Source organism: Oryza brachyantha, chromosome 8 (assembly GCF_000231095.2).
Source record: "Oryza brachyantha chromosome 8, ObraRS2, whole genome shotgun sequence".
Taxonomy (NCBI): Eukaryota; Viridiplantae; Streptophyta; class Magnoliopsida; order Poales; family Poaceae; genus Oryza; species Oryza brachyantha.
The window spans coordinates 7,446,887-7,467,688 of NC_023170.2; the positions used below are offsets into that span (position 1 = coordinate 7,446,887).

At 39.0% G+C, this 20,802-nt stretch overlaps 2 protein-coding genes across 2 annotated transcripts; both read left to right on the top strand.

The window, feature by feature from the left end:
* Positions 1–1,891: 1,891 nt before the first annotated feature.
* On the top strand, positions 1,892–14,122 carry LOC102718101 (probable sucrose-phosphate synthase 4). The gene is made up of 14 exons (XM_006659224.3): positions 1,892–2,318; positions 2,448–2,537; positions 3,921–4,165; positions 6,696–6,759; positions 6,937–7,635; positions 7,727–7,840; positions 7,951–8,082; positions 8,270–8,446; positions 8,729–8,782; positions 8,876–8,938; positions 9,043–9,957; positions 10,057–10,184; positions 12,080–12,387; positions 13,769–14,122. Exons 1-13 carry the CDS (start codon positions 2,070–2,072, stop codon positions 12,360–12,362), a joined length of 3,213 nt encoding a protein of 1,070 aa, XP_006659287.1. The 5' UTR covers positions 1,892–2,069; the 3' UTR covers positions 12,363–12,387; positions 13,769–14,122.
* Positions 14,123–18,604: 4,482 nt separating this feature from the next.
* LOC102721761 (peroxidase 40-like) lies at positions 18,605–20,419 on the top strand. The gene is made up of 4 exons (XM_040526594.1): positions 18,605–18,935; positions 19,025–19,216; positions 19,342–19,507; positions 19,784–20,419. The coding sequence occupies exons 1-4, from the start codon at positions 18,612–18,614 to the stop codon at positions 20,215–20,217; spliced, it is 1,116 nt and encodes a 371-aa protein (XP_040382528.1). The 5' UTR covers positions 18,605–18,611; the 3' UTR covers positions 20,218–20,419.
* Positions 20,420–20,802: the final 383 nt, after the last annotated feature.

A 20,802-nucleotide genomic window follows, 5' to 3' on the forward strand; every position in this document is an offset into this window, starting at 1 on the left:
CTATCCCTATCATCATATCCCACGCTTTTTTTCTCCCTCATTCCGCATTCCGCAACCGTCACTCATGCACGACTTTGTCATCGACACTCATTATCATAGGGTAGTTGTCTCCTATAGTTCCCCTTTCATTCCCCAATCGTCGACATACATGTCACATGTCCCCTATTCCCACAAGCCATGATCGCTGGTTGAAATCATCCAATACCTTGCCATCAGAAGAGGATGTCTGCCTTTGTTCTCAGAGCAAACCCAATAGCTCATGCATCCTATCATCTATATTGAAAATAGATGATATGAAGAGAAAAATAGACCCTAATAGATCATGCATCCCATCATACAAAAATAGATGGTCATGAAAATTGGAGTGAGGTCATCAAAATTCGGAAGTTCTCTCCTCCATCCATATTTCAACATCTAATCACAAGATGAGAGAGCATATTTCAACATCTAATCACAAGAGGAGAGAGCAATATCAACAAGAGAGTAGGTGGTTGTAAAATACGATGTATTATAAATGATCTCTTGGAGTACAAGGTGATATGTATGAGGAATATTTTTTAAATGGTCATCCAAATGACCATATAGAGGATCACATATGCATTAGCTGCTGGATTTGCTCTTACCTCGCAATTCATAATTGAATCGTTGAATGCTGTATAAGGTCACACAAAAGCCATTAGCCTTATTTGTTGTTCCCACCATCACACTAAACATCCAAACATTCTTTGTTTTATATTCTATGATGTTTGATGTTGGTAAATGTTAAACTAATTTACGTTTGACAAAATTTATAGAAAAATAATATAGCAATATTGAAAATAAAGTTTATCTAATATTTAATGAGATAACAATATTTTAGCACAAAATATGTACTATATAAATAATTTTATTAAATATTTAGTGAAACTAATTTGGGATGTTGTAATTATAGATGCTGATATGTTTTACTACAAATATGGCTAAACTTAAACACGGTTTACTTTTCTAGGAAAAAATCAAACGGAGGAATAATAATAAAAAATCAAGCCACGCAGTCATCCACGGCTAAAGATGGCAACGAGCCCCGTGACGTGAAACACGTTGGGTTTTATACTCTATTAGGAGGCGGGTATGTTCCAAATGTCGTACCCACGGGTATGGTAACGGACAAAACCTTCTCTAGCAGGTATGACGGGTGCGGATACGTTCTCTTGATACTCGAACCTGTTAACCAGTGGGTTCAAAATACCTGCATTGTTATTGCCTGGAGCTCGGTAATGCCTTAATGGGTTTTGCACTATTTAAATGATCATCTTATACTTATTGATTTTGCAATGGGGCCATATTGCTTGTTCGCTAATTTTACCATATGGCTGAATGTACGGCCAAGTGATTTTATCTCGTAGCTTTATATGTTTTTGAATTCTAAATTTCTAAATTGTAATGAACGCATTAACTACGACACATATCTTATTGCTGTGCACAATTATAATACATGAAACAGGTATGAATACCATCACCCGTGCGAGCGTGGTTATGAGATAATTTTCTACCCACAAGCGGATATAGGTATTTTAGCCAATGAATTTAGTTCAAACGGGTACAGGTATAGTATCAAAACCCGTTGGGTATGTACCGGTCGTCGTCTCTACCCACGACACGCGACGTTGACACCAGATGCCACCCCGGAGCTGGTTGAAAGTTGAAACAGCTACTCCGAGCCTCCGAGACTCTGATGCCCCCCCACCGCAACGTGGCGAAAGCACGGCCAAAGTGCGTGAAAACGGGGACGCTTTTACCCCCTCCCTCCGTCACAGTGGCGCTACGCTACTGTACGCGCAATCCCGTTTCCTTTCCTTCCTTAAACCGATAAAAGTACAGCCACGAATGAACCGTCACCTACAACATCGTCTCGTCTCGTCAGTACCACCACCACCACCATCACCAGAGAGCAGCGAGGCGTAGCTCCGGGAACCCTCTCCCCATCCAAATCCCCCACCCATTTCCCCTCCCCCTCTTCCTCCTCCTCCTCGCGTAGTCGCCTCGCCGCCCCTCACGAGCACCGGCGCGCCCTCGGTCGGGCGGGGGCGATGGCGGGGAACGACTGGATCAACAGCTACCTGGAGGCGATCCTCGACGCGGGCGGCGCTGCACAGGAAATCTCCGCTGCGGCGGGGGCCGGGGCAGGGGCCGGTGGAGATGGGGCGGCCGCCGCGGAGAAGCGGGACAAGTCGTCGCTGATGCTCCGGGAACGGGGCCGGTTCAGCCCCGCGCGCTACTTCGTCGAGGAGGTCATCTCCGGATTCGACGAGACCGACCTCTACAAGACCTGGGTCCGCGTAAGCGCGTTCGCGTCCCTCACTAGTCTCCGCGCGGAGCCCATCGCCGCTCCGTGGTTTCCGCTAATCTGTCCCGGAGCTTTCGGGAGTGACCTCTGGTGATGTGTTTCTGTACTTTTGTCTGCTTAGACGGCGGCCATGAGGAGCCCGCAGGAGCGGAACACGCGGCTGGAGAATATGTCGTGGAGGATCTGGAACCTTGCCAGGAAGAAGAAGCAGGTATTTGCGTGTTCCCGTTGAACCCAAAGTTGATGATAGCTTTGATTTGGTCGTCACTTCCCCTTTATAAAACTGTGCATTTGTAGATAGTAAACGTTTTGACAGTTTATATTTTATAGTGACTTTGGTTTGACTGGTGAGGACTGGGGAGTGTCAGCTCTCAGGCCCTCGTGACATGGGGTAAAATATAGTGCTAGTTGCTCATTTGCTATGTTGGCCTGGTGGTGGGTTGTTACCATGCTTGCATTTGTTGCATGCGGAGAATACTTAATGCTACTTGTGCTGCATTTGACTTTTCTTTTCTGGTGGTGTTGTGGATTACCATATACTTATAATCCACATTTTGTCTCAAGTGCCTGCTCTGTGCTCTTTTTGCTGATTCCTTTAGTAGTTGGCTAGGAAGTCTAACTTTTGGTGTATTTGGAGGTATTCTCTTGTGCCATAAAACTCATTTGCCTATTTGAAGGATCAGTCAGGTACACTGCACATGTACAGAAGTTGAACTCCATTGTGTATCTTGAGTTCTTAGACTTTCATGTTGAAGGAAGTAGTTTTAGCTGCATCAATTGTTTGTATATTGTATACATCAAATAATAAAAATATATTAGTTGTGAATGACAGTATATTCATGTGATTGCCTTTCTCTAATTTATACATAGTGGTTCTCATCCAAATAGATGGTTTCATGTCCTGCTCATACTAGAGTACTACCTGCTGACTAGAATTGCAATTGTCAAGTACTCCTAGTTAATTAATGATCTAATTACTGGGTCTTCTAATGTAACTCTTGATGCTTAAACCAGTCAGTATTGTGTAAGAATGTTATGTTATATGTCTGGAGCTGTAATACTCCCTCAAGGTTATAGGAATTTTTTAGTGAACATTTGGAACTGTTGATACTTCGTGGAATAATATTATCAACAAAATTTCAATGAAAAATGTTAAATTAACTTTTGTGCAGTTTTGACACCGACAATATTAAGATGGTTGAAGTTCACCAGGACACATGGGAAAGTGACCTTTCTTTGTAAAGGATGGGACTATTTGTTACTTTCATTGTTCAAAAAATGGGTCCATGACCCATCTAAATCACTCTGTCAGATATGTTACTGATAACGTTGCTATCTCCAATTGTGGTTCCACACTAAACTGTCTAGACCTGTGTCTGAATCCATATTTTATCAAATTTCTGGACAAGTTTAAAGCAACTAGACCCGATGATGTACTTGAGTTGTGAGCAAAGAAGATAATTGCAAAAACGTTATTATTATACTTGATTCTTTATTCCCCAGGTGTAAGTGTTTAATTTTTCTGTTACATTAAGACATGACAAAATTTTAGCATCTATTTTATTAATCCTGATTTTTAATTTGTTTAATACAGATTGAAGGTGAAGAAGCTTCCCGTTTAGCTAAACAGCGACTTGAGCGTGAGAAGGCGCGTAGATATGCTGCTGCTGATATGTCTGAAGACCTATCTGAGGGTGAAAAGGGAGAAAACATCAATGAATCATCATCTATTCATGATGAGAGCACAAGGGGGAGAATGCCTAGGATAGGTTCAACAGATGCTATTGAGGCATGGGCAAGTCAGCACAAGGATAAAAAGCTGTACATTGTTCTGATAAGGTATGCTGCTAAATGTTCTGCTATGGAGATGATATTTTGATCTCTGTCTACTTGTTCTCTTCCATATTCAAGGATGTGTCATACTTTGCTTGGAATGAACATAGAATCTGCCTATCAGTCAATTGGCTGTAGTGTTCATATATTCTATTATGTGTAACCATGGATTATTTAGTGTTATAGTTGTTCTTTTGCCAAGCTTTGTTTTTGTTCGTCATTTCATAGATAATACTCTCTCCGTTTCATACTTAAGTCCAAGTCAAACCTCTTCAAGCTTGATGCGAAGTTTGTACAAAAATATATCAGCATTTGTAACACGAAGTGAATATACTAACAAAATATATTCAATTGTGGATTTAATGAAACTAATTTGGTGTTGTATATGTTAGTGCATTTTTCTATAAATTTTGTCAAACTTGAAGAAGTTTGACTTAGGAGAAAAAAAAAACAAAAGTGACTTATAATATGAAACATATGGAGCAGCTTAACTGCAAAACTGTGTTAATCCATTTAGTTCGTCGCCCCTCTTGTATTTGCCACGTTAGCAATCAATTTTATGACGAGAAAATTCCTTTTACCAATTACGATAGTCTTAAATAGTATGATAATAATTTTGGCAGAATGCCTTCCTGCACCCTGTACATATAATGTCATAGACCCAGATTCCTCTTAGAATTTAGTTGCAATGTATGCATGCATAGAGTTTTGTCTGTACTGAAAACGATAACAACATCTGACTTTAAAATAACAATGTTGTATCATACAGCCTAGTGTGTCCAAAATCCAACTTGGCCAAATTGTGCTCTAGCATTCCTCTCAGCCCCTTCTAAAAAGTTTTAGTACTTGGCAGTACATTATTTTTTAGATAAAGGAAGCTTTTATTGACCTCAGATGATTATATCAAGGTAATACAATTACTCGAAGACCACTTCTGACCTCTGCATAAGTAAGATGCACACAGCCAAAACTAGACATAAGCGTAACCAAGTAATAAAAAAGAGCAACTTCTAGCTAAGAAGAAATCCTCAATCTAGATTGCCACCCATAGTCCTGGGTAAAAAACTCTGTGACCATCAGCTCCAATTGCTGAGACACCATAAACACTATATTCCGTGACAGGCTTCTGGAGGATAGCCCATGTACGGAGCCAATGAATAATCCTGAAAATAACCTGTAAAGGAGAGAAAATTATCTTTTTATCAAACACTATCTCATTCCTGCATAACCATAATGACCAACAGGTTGACGCAGCCCCTAGCAAGATAAGTGACTTTATATCCTTCTAAAACCACATAACCAATTACCAAACATATGAGTAACAGAACGAGGTTGTGCCTGACCTAAAGCCATATGAATTATGGACCACACTGATCGTCAATACACATTTGTATGCAGTTTTTTTTCATATTTGCAGAGCACAGGTATACCCATGCATGGTAGATACTGGTCCATTATGAGTGGAGCGATCTAAGGCTTACATGTATTTAATTGCAGGATAAATGCCTTTTTAGGTGAATTAATGCTTCTTTCACACTTTTCTGTAAGAAACTAGTAAAAAAAAACTAGTATGCAGATACATATACCATTTCTTTTGAATAGGTTTTGTGAATGAGGATTTAAAGAATGCCCTGTACTTATGCATGCAAAATACATGAAACTCGTTAGGCCTCATGAAGTTTGAAAATTGTACTTCTGTTCCGGTTTGCTTTGCTTGCCTCTTTTTTTGGTTTATGCATTTCATGTGCCCTCACAACTACTCCAATCATCCTTGCTTTTATTCCCTCTTATATCGGTATTTTTAGACAGTTGCATATTCCAAACTTGAGTACACTATTATCATGAGATACATAGCTTTATTTTAGTATCTTCGGTGGGAGTTATGGTTTGAATAAATGCTTGATTAGCTCTACTACTTGAAAAGTGGAGTTGGTTGGTGGATGGTGATTGTGAGATATACACATCTTTGAAATCATTTTTTCGTAATGGATATACGCTGGTATATACCATTTGTGGTTGACCTGGTTTGGATTATGAGTTCTGAAGGCATCACATTTTTGGTCCCCCGCGCCACCTCTCTATGTCAAGTATTTGTTGTATATTTATTTGAGATCAGTAGCAACATATGGTTTTGTCATTTGAGATGCCGTTGCTAGCGGTTATATTGCATGGTAGTCTGAGGAAGATCAATGATAATCTAGTTCTCTGCTGCCTGTTATCCTAGAACTCATTGTGCAGTCAATATTGTAAAATTTTTACTAGTGTATGTAAAAGCCTTTCAGTTCTTCACATGGAAATAAAATTGTTACATCAATATTTTTAACAATATGATTAGAAAAGGTAAGGTAAAAATGGTTCTATTGTGGGAGTTAACATTTTGGATCTGTAGAACAAGGTAGTATTATTTTGTGATGTTGCTAGATTTTATAGCTATAGCTTACAAACCAGTTGATTTTTTATGTTCTCTTCTTACACAGTCATTATTTGGATAGAAAAGCTTTTTTCCCTTTCATTTGACCATTGCATTTTTTTGCAGCATTCATGGTCTTATACGTGGTGAAAATATGGAGCTTGGTCGTGATTCAGATACAGGTGGCCAGGTGTTTAAACAAGCCTCCTGTTTTTTGATATCTATACCTTCATGTCATCTTGATGTTTGTGCCTGATTTTATTTTCATCTGCTTGATATGATTATTGTTTTGTCTGATTGCTACCTTCAGGTTGGAGTATATTCCAACACTGCTCGAGTTTTACTAATTTGTTCCCATATTCTGTAGGTCAAATATGTTGTAGAACTTGCTAGGGCATTAGGTTCAACGCCTGGAGTATATAGAGTGGATCTTCTGACAAGGCAAATTTCTGCACCTGATGTTGATTGGAGTTATGGGGAACCTACAGAGATGTTGAGTCCAAGAAATTCAGAGAACTTTGGGCATGATATGGGCGAAAGCAGTGGTGCTTATATTGTCAGGATACCTTTTGGACCAAGAGATAAATATATCCCTAAAGAACATCTCTGGCCCCACATTCAGGAATTTGTTGACGGCGCACTGGTCCATATCATGCAGATGTCCAAAGTTCTTGGAGAACAAGTTGGCAGTGGTCAGCCAGTATGGCCTGTTGTTATCCATGGACACTATGCCGATGCAGGCGACTCTGCTGCTTTGTTATCTGGGGCACTGAATGTTCCAATGGTATTCACAGGTCATTCTCTTGGCAGAGACAAGTTGGAGCAACTATTAAAGCAAGGGCGTCAAACCAGGGATGAAATAAATACAATATACAAGATAACACGTCGAATTGAGGCTGAGGAACTCTGTCTTGATGCGTCTGAAATCATAATTACAAGCACTAGACAAGAGATAGAACAACAATGGGGATTATATGATGGTTTTGATTTAACTATGGCAAGGAAACTTAGAGCAAGGATAAAACGTGGTGTGAGCTGCTATGGTCGCTATATGCCTCGTATGGCTGTAAGTGGATCTGCATCAACTCGTTTCAGTTAGAGTGCACTACATTTTGTCAACAACATATTTGATGTTTACTGTTTTATTAAATTGTTAGGCAATTCCTCCTGGTATGGAGTTTAGCCATATAGTGCCTCATGATGTTGATCTGGATGGCGAGGAAGCTAATGAAGATGGCTCAGGTTCACCAGATCCACCTATTTGGGCTGATGTGCGTGGTTCCTTCATACCCTCTAATAGGATAGCTAGGAATAATTTCTCTGATGTGCCACTGAGATCCCTTGCTATATTTTCTTACTATTCTGTTTGAAATAATTTCAGATAATGCGCTTCTTCTCCAACCCTCGCAAGCCCATGATTCTCGCTCTCGCTCGACCAGATCCCAAGAAAAATATCACTACACTGGTCAAAGCATTTGGGGAACATCGTGAATTGAGAAATTTAGCAAACCTTGTGCGTGAGCTGGTCCAATGTGGTTTTCCTAGTTGCCTGATTCTTGTTTTTTTCTGTTATCCAATGGCCTAGTTAGTAACAAAGCTTTTATATCCTTTCTAGGTGATATCCACTCACTATAGTATTTTATATCCTCCTCTCTAGGTGATTCCTGTTTTCATCGTTGATAGTAATCTTTTTTATGCAGACACTTATCATGGGTAATCGTGATGTTATTGATGAGATGTCAAGCACAAATTCAGCTGTTCTAACATCCATACTCAAGTTAATTGACAAGTATGATCTATATGGCCAAGTGGCATACCCCAAGCACCATAAACAATCTGAGGTTCCAGATATTTATCGTTTAGCAGCAAGAACAAAGGTAGTCAAATCTTATATCTTCACATGTTGAAATGTTTCGTATGATTTATGCAACAAGTATTCTGGTGGATTCTGACATTATTCTTGAGGTAAGCTGTATTTGTGACAATAGGATGTATGACGAACCATACCAGCATTGATAGTTACTCCCTCTGTCCCTAATATACCCTCCTTTGTAGTTCAAATTGAACTGATTGTTTTGTTTCTAAACTTCTTTATTATGCCTGGCTTAATCACAACTTCATGTTTTAACTAATTGTTATTTCAATATTATCAATTTCAGGGGGTGTTTATCAATTGTGCTTTTATCGAACCATTTGGACTCACCTTGATTGAGGTTATTTACTGCTGCAACGATTCCTTTGGTTCCTCAACTTTATATCTGGATTGACATGCTTATGCAATCTTTGCATACATTATTGGTTGGCAGGCTGCTGCTTATGGTCTACCAATGGTGGCTACTCAGAATGGTGGGCCTGTTGATATACATCGGGTACTTCGGCTGAATACTTATTTTACTTTTTTGCTGAAACTAGTTACTCCAGTTGTTGGTGTCAAAACATATTTCTCTTATTCTGGCTTTGGTTTTTTGTTCAGGTTCTTGACAATGGTATCCTTGTTGATCCCCACAATCAAAATGAAATAGCTGAGGCACTCTATAAGCTTGTTTCTGATAAGCAGATGTGGGCACAGTGCCGCCAGAATGGTCTGAAAAATATTCATCAATTTTCTTGGCCTGAACATTGCAAAAACTATTTGTCACGGGTTGGTGCACTCAAGCCAAGACATCCCCGTTGGCAAAAGAGTGATGATGCCACTGAAGTTTCCGAAGCTTACTCACCTGAAGATTCCCTGAGGGATGTTCATGATATATCACTTAACTTGAAGCTTTCCTTGGACAGTGACAAATCAAGCACAAAGGAAAATAGTGTAAGACGAAACCTTGAGGATGCTGTACAAAAGTTGTCAAGGGGTGTTAGTGGCAGCAGAAAGACAGAGTCTGTTGAGAACATTGAGGCTACCACAGGCAATAAATGGCCATCATTGCGGAGAAGGAAACACATTGTAGTTATCTCTGTAGATTCTGTGCAAGATGCTAACCTGGTTGAGATTATCAAAAATATTTTTGAGGCTTTGAGCAACGAGAAATTATCTGGTGCTGTTGGTTTTGTTTTGTCAACATCTCGAGCAATATCAGAGATACATTCGCTGTTAACATCTGGGGGCATACAGGCTACTGATTTTGATGCCTTCATATGCAACAGTGGTAGCGATCTTTGCTACCCATCCTCAAGTTCAGAAGACATGCTTAGCCCTGCAGAGCTTCCATTTATGATTGATCTTGATTATCACTCTCAAATTGAGTACCGTTGGGGTGGAGAAGGTTTAAGAAAAACACTAATTCGTTGGGCAGCAGAAAAGAACAATGAGAGTGGACAAGTGGTGCTTGTGGAAGATGAAGAATGTTCATCCACTTACTGTGTCTCATTTAGAGTGAAGAATACTGAGGCTGTATGTTTCTTTTAGTCCTGTTAGGCACTCACCAAGTTCTCTGATTTACTGGGATATTCTCTACAACACCTGCTGTTTTCTTATTTTTATCTGTTTCAGGTACCTCCTATGAAAGATCTTAGGAAGACAATGAGAATTCAAGCACTGCGCTGTCATGTCTTGTACAGTCATGATGGTAGCAAGTTGAATGTTATTCCTGTTTTATCATCACGATCACAGGCTCTAAGGTCAACTTTCTATGTACAACTGCTCTTTGTTTTTCCCTTTCATGCGCATGTTGCCATGTTCCTCATTCGAGGAAAATATTATACTCAGTTATCCACCAAACGAAAGTTATCCTATAATAAGCAGTCAAAAAAATAATATAAAGTTTTTGGTGCTTATCTGGATTTATTGGTACTTATCCGCATTCATAGGTGGTATTAATTTTCTTTTCGCAAGGTAACAAATAGTATAAACTTTTGATAACATATATTTTCATGTATTTTTTATGACTCTTAACATCATGTACTTCCTCAGTTTCTGGTGCACAAGTTTGATCATTTTCTTTTCTGATCATAAATTCCTACAACTTAAATGCATAACTACATGAATGTTTTTGCACGACATATCTACTATCTCCATTCCAAAATATAAGCATTTCTAGGTTGTTTACCATAGACTAAGGAGATGTTAAAACATTCTCTTTTAGTCACTTTAGTGGTCATTTTTTGAATTTTGAATTGATTAGATTCTTTTTCTAAAAATGCTTACATTTTAGAATGGAGTACTAATTATGTTTTCAAAATCGAATTTAATGTTTCTGAGTATAGTAGCGAATAAAGATTTTTGAGGTTTGACTGCATGCATTCTAAAATTACATCTATTTTAGAATGGAGAAAATAGAGATTAGAAGGCATGGTAATACTTTGGCAACCTGGCATTGTTTAAAATGACCTATATATAGGTATGAAAATGAAATAAAAATAAATGATACTGTTTCATCATGACCAGCTTCTAAAAATAATTGCTCTACTACGTTGTAAATAATCTTTTATATTATCCGTAGTCTAAAGATTATCGAAAAAAACTTGGTGGTAGTCTGTCACATTTTGATTTTTTAGTTTGCTCTTGTAAGACCATATTTTTTGTACTCCGTCCCAACATGTAAGTCATTATCGATTTTCATGTTCCCCAATTAGAGACTTTGACTACAGTTCTGTAAAAAACTAAAAATAATAGAAAAACATGTAAGAAAGTTATTTTACTAGACATTTCCAAAAGCATCTGTTTTCATGTAGTCAATTTAATAGTTGACATACATGACTGGTGCAAATTTAAGAATCTCGACTGGATAGTTTCCAGGGTGATAATACATTTTGGGACACAGTGAGACTGTCAGTAGAAAGAACAAGTGTGGGATCCACATAAACAAAACAGAAGGCACAAAGGCAAAAAAATAATCGTTTTGTACTGTCACCACTCACCATTAAGTCAGTGTCTATTTTTTAGAGCAATTGACCTTTTTCATATTTCATCACTTTTTTTAGAGGAATAATGCTATTCGTACTAATGAAGTTCTTGCTAAACTCTTATAAACAAAATCTACTCCCTCCCATTCATATTAGAAGTCACTTTAAGTCATTTTGGGTTTGCTCTAAGTCAAACCGCTTCAAGTTTGACTAAGTTTATAGAAAAAGATATCAACATTTTTGACACATAAATATAATATAAAAATATATCCAATTGTAGATTTAATGAAACTAATTTGTTGTAGTGGATATTAATATATCCAATTGTAGATTTAATAAAACTAATTTGTTGTTGTGGATGTTAATATATTTTTTATAAACTTGATCAAACTTGATTATGTTTGACTTAGGATAAACCCAAAGTGACTTATAATATGAAATATAGAGAGTAGTCAATTGAAGTTATTGAAAATCAAGATTCAACCATAGTTTGCGCCATCAGGTTTTTAAAGAGTTTGTAAGATTTTTTTTTGTATGTATATCCTTTTCCTTTTTAGAGGTTTCAGCTTAATGTTTTGTGCAGTATCATATATCAACTTTATTTCAGCTTCCATATATCTTTAGACATAACAATCTAAAGCCTTTCCGAATGTATGCTTGCTCCTTTTTAGGTACTTATATATAAGATGGGGGGTAGAGCTGTCAAATATGACAGTGGTTGTTGGTGAAAGTGGTGATAGTGATTATGATGGACTACTAGGGGGCATGCACAAGACCATTATACTCAAAGGCTCATTCAATGCTGTTCCTAACCAAGTTCATGCTGCCAGAAGTTATTCATTACAGGATGTTGTATCCTTCGATAAACCAGGAATCACTTCAGTTGAGGGATATGGTCCTGACAACGTTAAGCCAGCTCTACAACAATTTGGTTTACTGAAAGATAATGTTTAAAATTCAATTCAGGGGAATCAAGTAGGTATGTACACACTATTCTAATCTTGATCTGTCTCACTAGGGATTTCATTATTTTGATTACAACTGAAGTAGTTGATCTAAATTACTGTTGCTTGAACCTTTTCCACTCTAAAGTTGTTAGATTTGCATTGTCCATCAAACTAATTATTGTGTCCACATAAACTTTACAGTACCTTGTACCCTATCAAAGTACTTCGTCACCAGCTAGAATAGTACATTAAATATATCTATTAATTTTCTAGGGGTATTAAGTTTACCAACCAGTTTACTTTACTGTTAGGAAGGGACAAATTCCCTGAGACTGGGATATTATCTAGAATGGGCCACCAATTTTTTATTGTTATTGCATCATTATACATTTGCTTCCGCACACCAATTAGCTGAACTAAAAAACTAAGTTAGTAAAGAAAGTGGGGGCAATTTGTCAGTATTACCTCTGTTTCATATTAAAAGGTAGCTGAACAAAAAAACATATTTATTTATCCATATTGGGTAGGGCCAAAGCACCTTATTGTTTTGTTGTAGTAAGATTTACTCCTGCTCCTGCTGTTCTCAAATACCCTAGAATGCAAGCAGGCAGACGTTGGAATCTTGACTCACTAATATATGCTAAAATATCAGTAGGATTTGATATGTCAATATATCAATAATAGATTTATCATAAAAGGAATACTCCCATGAGCTTATATTCTTAATATTTTTTTGTGAAGATATGATTAGAGAAGGCGATGATCAAATGTATCTTTTTGAATCCTCAGCGACAGGCAAAAAGGAACAGAGGGGGTATTAATCTTAAGAGTTAAGACTAAATAAATTATCAATTTTAAAAATAAAGCTATCAATGCATTGAAAATTGGAAATATAACTTGCTAGCGTTAATCGACTGAATTTTTTTCATTTTATTTTGTTTACCTAGTTAGTATTGCATGGAGGATTCCATGCAATTCTTAGCTAATACATGCGCATGTTGTGCTACACTTGTTTTGATAGACAAATAGTCCAACTGCAGAGGACGCTATTCATGATTTTGAACACAGATGTTAACCAAGTGATGCATTTCTGAGTTATTCCTAGATGTTTTGGACCATACCTTCATCTTTTTAGTAACTTAATCTTACAAGAATAACTTGAACTACAAACTGAGTTGGCTCTTAAGCTGCGGAACTATAAAATTCCAAAGCCAGTCCTTTCATCCAAGAATAACTTGAACTACAAACTGAGTTGGGTCTTAAGCTGCGGAACTATAAAATTCCAAAGCCAGTCCTTTCATCCAACTGTACCTAATTTGGTCTTTAGTATTTCTGCCTTTCGAAACAAAAATGGCAAGTCACAACTCTAGAACGGTTGCTTATATTATTTTGACTCCCTCTAAATTCTTGCAGTTTCAAGTAGCATTTATTCTGATCGAGATTGAGAAGACGAGCAGTTGGGCTCCCCCTCTGCGTTCTACAGCATCTCACACGGCACCAATAAACTTTGGACCCTGGTAGCTATCATTCTATGGCCCTTTCTGCAACCAGAATACGGCAACTTGGTTCTGTTTATCCAATGTAAAACTCATGTGATGAGTTGTGCTCTAACTGTACATATCTCAATAAGGCCGGTGCTTACAGAAGACACTGTGCATAACATCGTTTTGACGCTCGATTGTAATTATAATGTTTTGCACTATTGCTTGGGTCCGGATATGCTCACCCGTTTGAGGGTTCACAATTATGGTTGGTTAATTTGTCTCAGTTCTCTAGCTTGTTAGATGTTATTTTCGACAAATGTTTACTGATATAAAACCAAGCAGTACCTGCCACTATGAAACACATCCTCTCGCTTAACTGCATGCATGTGCAGTTGAGTGACAAGTTTGTGGTAAAACTGTACATGAAGTTATGTCAGAGAAGCCCGTAGGAAAGAAATCTCATCGTTGACGTCAGATGTTTTTTTATATCATGTTTGTGGTAAAGTTGTGGAGGGTCAATGCAATAATTTAGGATGTGTTTGGTTGATTGCACATTCATGGATTGGAGATGGCCACTTGGGTTTTTTTTTTTATTTATGTTTTTGGTTTGTGGGTGAAGATGGTAGGATGGCCAGTGGTTAGGCCTGGGCACAAAAAGACCGAGACCGAGAGATCAAACGGAATAGATCAAGGCCGAGATTGAGAAATTCGGTCTTGATCTCGGGTGGAGGTGAAAGACTGAAAAAATCGGTCCGGTTTTCGGGTACAGGTCTCGGGTAATTGAAATGCCCGAACAGACCGAATTCCGCCGCCTCCCCTCCTTTCGCCGGCCTCCGGGTAACCGAAATTTCGGGCACTTCGGTCAGGCCCGAGACCGAATTTCTCGGTCTTGCGTTTTCTTCAAGACCAATTGGGCTCGAGTTTTAGAAGACAGAATTTTCTCTTTAGAGACCGAAGACCGAGACCGAACCAAAGACTGAACGTCCAAGCCTACCAGTGGTTTGTGGGTAAAGTTGGATAGGATGGTCAGAGAAGTAATATTCCATAAAGTTGTTGGATAAGTGTATCGAGGTAAAATGGTTGATCAGATGATGGATATTGATGTGGCTTCAAAATGGCTGGTCCTATTCAACATCAAGTTTTTTTTTTGACGGCTCCATTCAACATCAAGTTACCAAGCGGGGCCGAGGCTTGTCTTGGCTTGTCGCTCCACTATGGTTCATGGAAGAGAACTAGAGCTTGGAAACGTAACTTTAGCTCGCCGCGCATGGGGACGATATCATGGGGTTTCGCTTTGCGTTGTCGCCGTTATATGTTTCACCAGAGAGAACGAAGGAAACGGAGTAGAATGAGGGTTAGGGTTTGGGGTTGACAGAGTCGGCATCCATTGTGTACCACGAAGAGTCCTAGCTATCCTTTTGATCGAACAGTTCTTGTTGGCTAGAAGCCGTTTCTTTTTTTTCAAAGTTCTCACAAGACTACGGTTTAAAAGCAGAGGTTTCTTAGAGATTATATTTATTGCTTGCTGTCAAATTTGAATGCAAAGAAATAGAAAGATTTTTAAAGCATCTTACCGAGCAGAGATCTTTGCTTTCAAAATTAAAAAAAAAATCAAAAAAATTCTACTTATGTGTAGGATGAAGGAAGTTCTTCGATCTCCATTTTTTTATCTGGTTATTAAATCTATAATTTTTAGTTATGTTGGCCCTCTGACAAAATGTTGTATCTTTCTCTATAATATGTACTCCCTCCATTATAAAATATAAATATTTCTAATATTTAAATCTTGTATAATATAAACATTTCTAACACTATTTATGGTACTTGTCGCATCAATCACTTCACATTCTTAATTATTCTTATTTTATCTCGTGCTATCTTTCCACACTCATTCACTCCTTATTTATAAGGAGCACTATAGGCTTTTTTTAACCTTAATTGCTAAACAAATTAGAAATATTTATATTTTTGGACGGAGGCAGTAGTAAGTTCTGGGCAACATGTGGCAGTAGTTTTATAAAACCACTGTCACATCCATCCACTTCGCTCCATATAAACTTTTGCACCTTTAGGGCATATTTAATGTGCATGCTAAGAGGGTGCCAAGAAGAGAGAGAAAGAAACATGAGAGATGCTATACATTGGACCAAAGGTGCTAGCTTAGAATTTGAAAGTATATGGTGCTAAGTACTTTTTTAGAGAGTTAATGTTACTGCTATACTAAAGTCTATCTATCAAATATTTTTATAATCTGTAGGACCTATCTTAGTATGAACTATAAGATTGTATACATTAGAGCAATATTGAGTTACGGTGTTAGTGGCTGACTTATCATCCCTAGCAAATCTAGAGAACTAAACACTAAAGTTACCCTCATGGCATATCCACGTAAGTGAAAGCTCTTTCCAAAATCTAACGACAATGTGCCACGTTATCTGATAAATTTTGTTAGATACATTAGGAGATAAAAAAAGGTTGAATTAATCTTGACCATTGGATCATATGGTTGGTAAAATCTTTCATGAGATATCGAGAGATGAAGGTACTGTAAGAAGGATGAAAGGAAAAAAAGATAAAGGTAAAAAAAAGAGGTTTCTAGAAACAAATAAATAAGGTTGTGTGTGCATATAATTTTATGACCTGCCCCTTTAATAAAACTATTTTGCAAATAAGTCCTTAGACTTTATTAAAGATTTATGGAAATCTTCAAAACATTCAAAATAAATATTTACACTGGCGGTGTGCTTATGTGAGAATGAGTTAGTTTATATATAATATATTAGGACAACAACGAGATAGACATTGGTGGTCATGTGATATCGAAGAATAGGAGTGCAACGGCACGTGCAATCTTGGAGGGAGGAAGATCAAACACTAATCTTAATTACCGACCGCCACCCTTTCATCTAGCCTATGATCTAGAACTATTGAAATGTCAAAAACCATATAATTAGAATATTCCTTCCTTTGAGGGTGTTTGTCGCATGAATTTTGAAGATAGTTAACTAAACACTTTTTGATAAGCTCAATGTTTCCTACATTAATTTAAAATAGAATAAAATAATTCCTTAAAAACCAACAAAATATATATGCGTAGGCCAATGCAAAATATGGGAAAGATAACATGCTCATTTAACAACAAGCACAGTTTAAGATAGCTGCTTATACAGATGTATAGCCTGAGATAAATCTTAAGCCATTTATTGTTAGTAGCACAAGGTCACTCATACATTTTTTTTTTCTGGCCAATGTTTTCACAAGAAGTGAGAAGAGATGGACTGCCACGTTTACATATCACATTGCACATTTTATATTATAGGAAGGTTAGAGTTGCACGAATGCACGACATTATAGGCTAGTTGATTGTGAAAGTGTGGCTAACTTAATTATCATACATGATACATTTCTCACCGCTCAAATTGCATGTAAAAGGATATTCAAAAAAATTGAAAAGCTTCTTACTAGAATTATTTAATTTTACAAATTACTATTTGTAACAATCTGATTCACATTTTAGAAACTTATGGGATGTATCTTGATTCAAATTTTACAGTCTAGGAGGAATCAAAACACACAAAATCCCCTGTGACAAATATATATATTAGTGCTAGTCATAACCTATTTTTTTTCTATTTCCTTTCATTGTGTAAACAGATTTTCGATATGATATTTTGCAAAAAGAGTTTGATGCTTATCACATTTAATTTTCTCGTGCAGTATATATTTTTCTGAAGAATCATTTCAGAACAATTTCGATTAATTCTGTCCGGTCCAACCAATTAGAACAAGTCTTCCATATATACGTCCAACGCAGAGTGTACTGGAATGTGCTGCTATGCATGGAACGGTTCACGCAAAACGTACTCTCTCTGACAGTCACGCCGGAAGCCTGCACACCTTCCCCAGGTACGTACAATACCTACTCGCGGCCATCAGCCATGAGCGAGCGAGCATCGCCGACTCGGTCTCTCGATCTCCATCTTCCGCGACCTCCGTCCCAAATAAACGAATTTTTGAGTATTTGATAGAATTTTTAACTATTCGTCTTATTTGATTTTTTTATGATTAATATTTTTTTATTATTATATGATAAAACATGAATAGTACTTTACGCGTGACTAATTTTTTTTAATTTTTTAATAAATTTTTTAAATAAGACGAATAGTCAAACGTTCGACCTAGAAAACTCAGAAATCATTTTCTTGGGACGGAGTAGTAGACAGTGTTGACCGAAATTTCTAAAATTTTGGAAATTTCGGGTTTGTCAGGAATCCCGATAGCCAGGGTCCTTGGCCAAAAAATTCCGGTATATATTATTGTTAAAGTTTTTTTTATTATTTTTGAAAAATACCTCAAGTATGACACTTTTTAGTGTAAAAGTTTAGTACCTTAAGGTATCAAAACTTATGCTAAAATTTTCAGTATCTGATGTATTTCTCAAGGATGATAAAAAATCCTTATTGTTGTCTATATTTTCTTATTTGTTAATGGACTTTATGAATCAAAATTTTATTTGTGGTTACCACTGATTTAGGCTGTTGATGGAATGTTAAATCTGGATTTTGTCATCTCCCATTTTCAAAAAATTCGATTGTTTTTTAATTTAAAATTAAATTTTGTTTAAAAATTTCGTCCAAAATAATTTCAAAATTTCGGTACCCACTGTACCGATACATCGAACCACCCTCCTGATGCCCGGCCTATATAAGCATCACCCACCGGCAATGCATCTCTCCCAATCAGGCTAGCTCTTGACCTCTGTCCTCCCAGCCATGGACAAGCTCGCCACTGTAGTGGCCCTGTACTCCGCCCTGCAGCTTGCTCTTGCCTGCGGCGCAGCTGCTGCCTCCGCCGCGGCGCAGGTCAACAAGTCCTGCGTCACCGGCGCCGCCGGCGCCGCCGTCAGCATCGGATACGGCGGAGCCGGTGCCGGTGCTAGTGCAGGCGCCGGCGTGTCGCTTGGCGGCGACGCGTACCGGTCGGCCTGCCCCCTCGCCGAGGAGATCGTCCGCGCCGCCGTCGAGCGTGCCGTCGCCGCTGACCCCCGCATGGCGGCGTCGCTCCTCCGCCTCCACTTCCACGACTGCTTCGTCAATGTAATGCTCGCTTTCTACGTACGTGTGTGAAGGTATCGTCATGGCGCGGCGCGATTGATGTAGCGGCTGGTGTGCGTATATTTTGGTAGGGTTGTGACGGCTCCGTGCTCCTGGACGACAACCCGTTCTTTGTCGGCGAGAAGACGGCGGGGCCGAACGCCAACTCGCTTAGGGGATTCGAGGTCATCGACGACATCAAAGCCGAGCTGGAGAAGGCGTGCCCTGAGACCGTCTCCTGCGCCGACGTCCTCGCGATCGCCGCCCGCGACTCCGTCGTGGCAGTAAGCTAGTACTCTGGCCAGCTCTTATAGAATGGCATCATTAATTGCACACGTGAACGTAAGTAAACCAAAAGAAAATCGTAACTGCATGGTGATGGTGTTGCTTGTCCTCGATCGATGAGCAGTCCGGCGGGCCGAGGTGGCAGGTGGAGGTCGGCCGGAAGGACAGCCGCACGGCGAGCCTGCAGGGCGCCAACACCAACCTCCCGGCGCCAACGTCCGGCGTCGCCACCCTCGTGCAGAAGTTCAGGAACGTTGGCCTCTCCACCAAAGACATGGTCGCTCTATCCGGTAATCATGGATGCGTTAGTATGTTTTTTATTTGACACCATTGACTTTTAAATTTTATTTAAATATATAAAATTATAAATTATTTTTAAAGATCGTTTACAATAAATCGTATTAGAATAAAATAATTAATTATTATTAATTTTTTAAATAAAATGAATGGTCAAATAAAACATAAAATTAAATGCGTAAAATAAAAAAAATGGAGGGAATAAGTTGTTAAATTTCGCACCTGGTCCGATAGCTCGCATTCATGCATATATCCCATGCACAATGAAGGCGCGCACACCATCGGGAAGGCACGATGCACGACGTTCAGCGCTCGCCTCGCCGGCGTCGGCGTCTCGGCCGGCGGCGGCACTCCTCAGGGCGACATGGCGTTCCTCCAGTCGCTGCAGCAGCTGTGCGCGGTGTCCGCCGGGTCGGCGCTGGCGCACCTGGACCTGGCTACGCCGGCCACATTCGACAACCAGTACTACGTCAACCTGCTCTCCGGCGAGGGCCTGCTGCCGTCCGACCAGGCGCTGGCCTCGGCCGGACCATCCGCGGCGGCCAGGGCGGATGAGGACGTGGCCGGCCTCGTCGCCGCCTACGCATTCGACGCGTCGCTCTTCTTCGACGACTTCGCGTCGTCCATGCTACGGATGGGGAGGCTGGCGCCGGGAGCCGGCACCACCGGCGAGGTCCGCCGCAACTGCCGGGTGGTGAACTAGCTGAGATATGTATGTACGTACGTAGTATATATATAGGAGTATATGTTAGTCATGTCATGTGTCGTTTTAGCTAAATTAGCGAGCTGTGCTTTATTGTCTAGATATTTGTTTAGTTTCTTTGGGTAACCAACTCTATCTGATGTGCCCCTATATTGTACCCTGCAAGTGATGAAATAATTAATTTAACTGATGGGTTTGATTGCCAGAAATAATATTGTGTGCAATTAATAGTTTTGTGCATGAATTCTTAACCACTGGCAAGTGATTAGTACATATTACTATGGAGCCATCGATGAGTTTGCCATATATGTGACAAAATTTTATGAAGTTTCTTACCTTCAAAGATATTCCGCATGCGTTCAACCTCGGGGTCGATCTTAAATAGGTGACCATCGACAAAATTTGGTCACCCAAATGTCATTGATGTCAATTACATTTAGAGATATTTGCATAGGAGTGCTCTCAATTTAGTTGTATCACCCTGATGTAATTGATTAAGGTCAATAAAGTTTTCTTCGTCTAAAAAATCGATGAAATCTGAAGACTTCCAACAGGAAGTTCAATTTTAGCGTTTGAAGGTTGGTC

Coding starts and splice junctions, on each gene's coding strand:
- LOC102718101 (XM_006659224.3), top strand. CDS start 2,070: ATGGCGGGGAACGACTGGATCAACAGCTACCTGGAGGCGATCCTCGAC. Junction 2,538..3,920: donor TTGCCAGGAAGAAGAAGCAG/GTATTTGCGTGT, acceptor TGTTTAATACAG/ATTGAAGGTGAAGAAGCTTC. Junction 7,841..7,950: donor ATCCACCTATTTGGGCTGAT/GTGCGTGGTTCC, acceptor AAATAATTTCAG/ATAATGCGCTTCTTCTCCAA.
- LOC102721761 (XM_040526594.1), top strand. CDS start 18,612: ATGGACAAGCTCGCCACTGTAGTGGCCCTGTACTCCGCCCTGCAGCTT. Junction 19,217..19,341: donor CCCGCGACTCCGTCGTGGCA/GTAAGCTAGTAC, acceptor ATCGATGAGCAG/TCCGGCGGGCCGAGGTGGCA. Junction 19,508..19,783: donor AGACATGGTCGCTCTATCCG/GTAATCATGGAT, acceptor TGCACAATGAAG/GCGCGCACACCATCGGGAAG.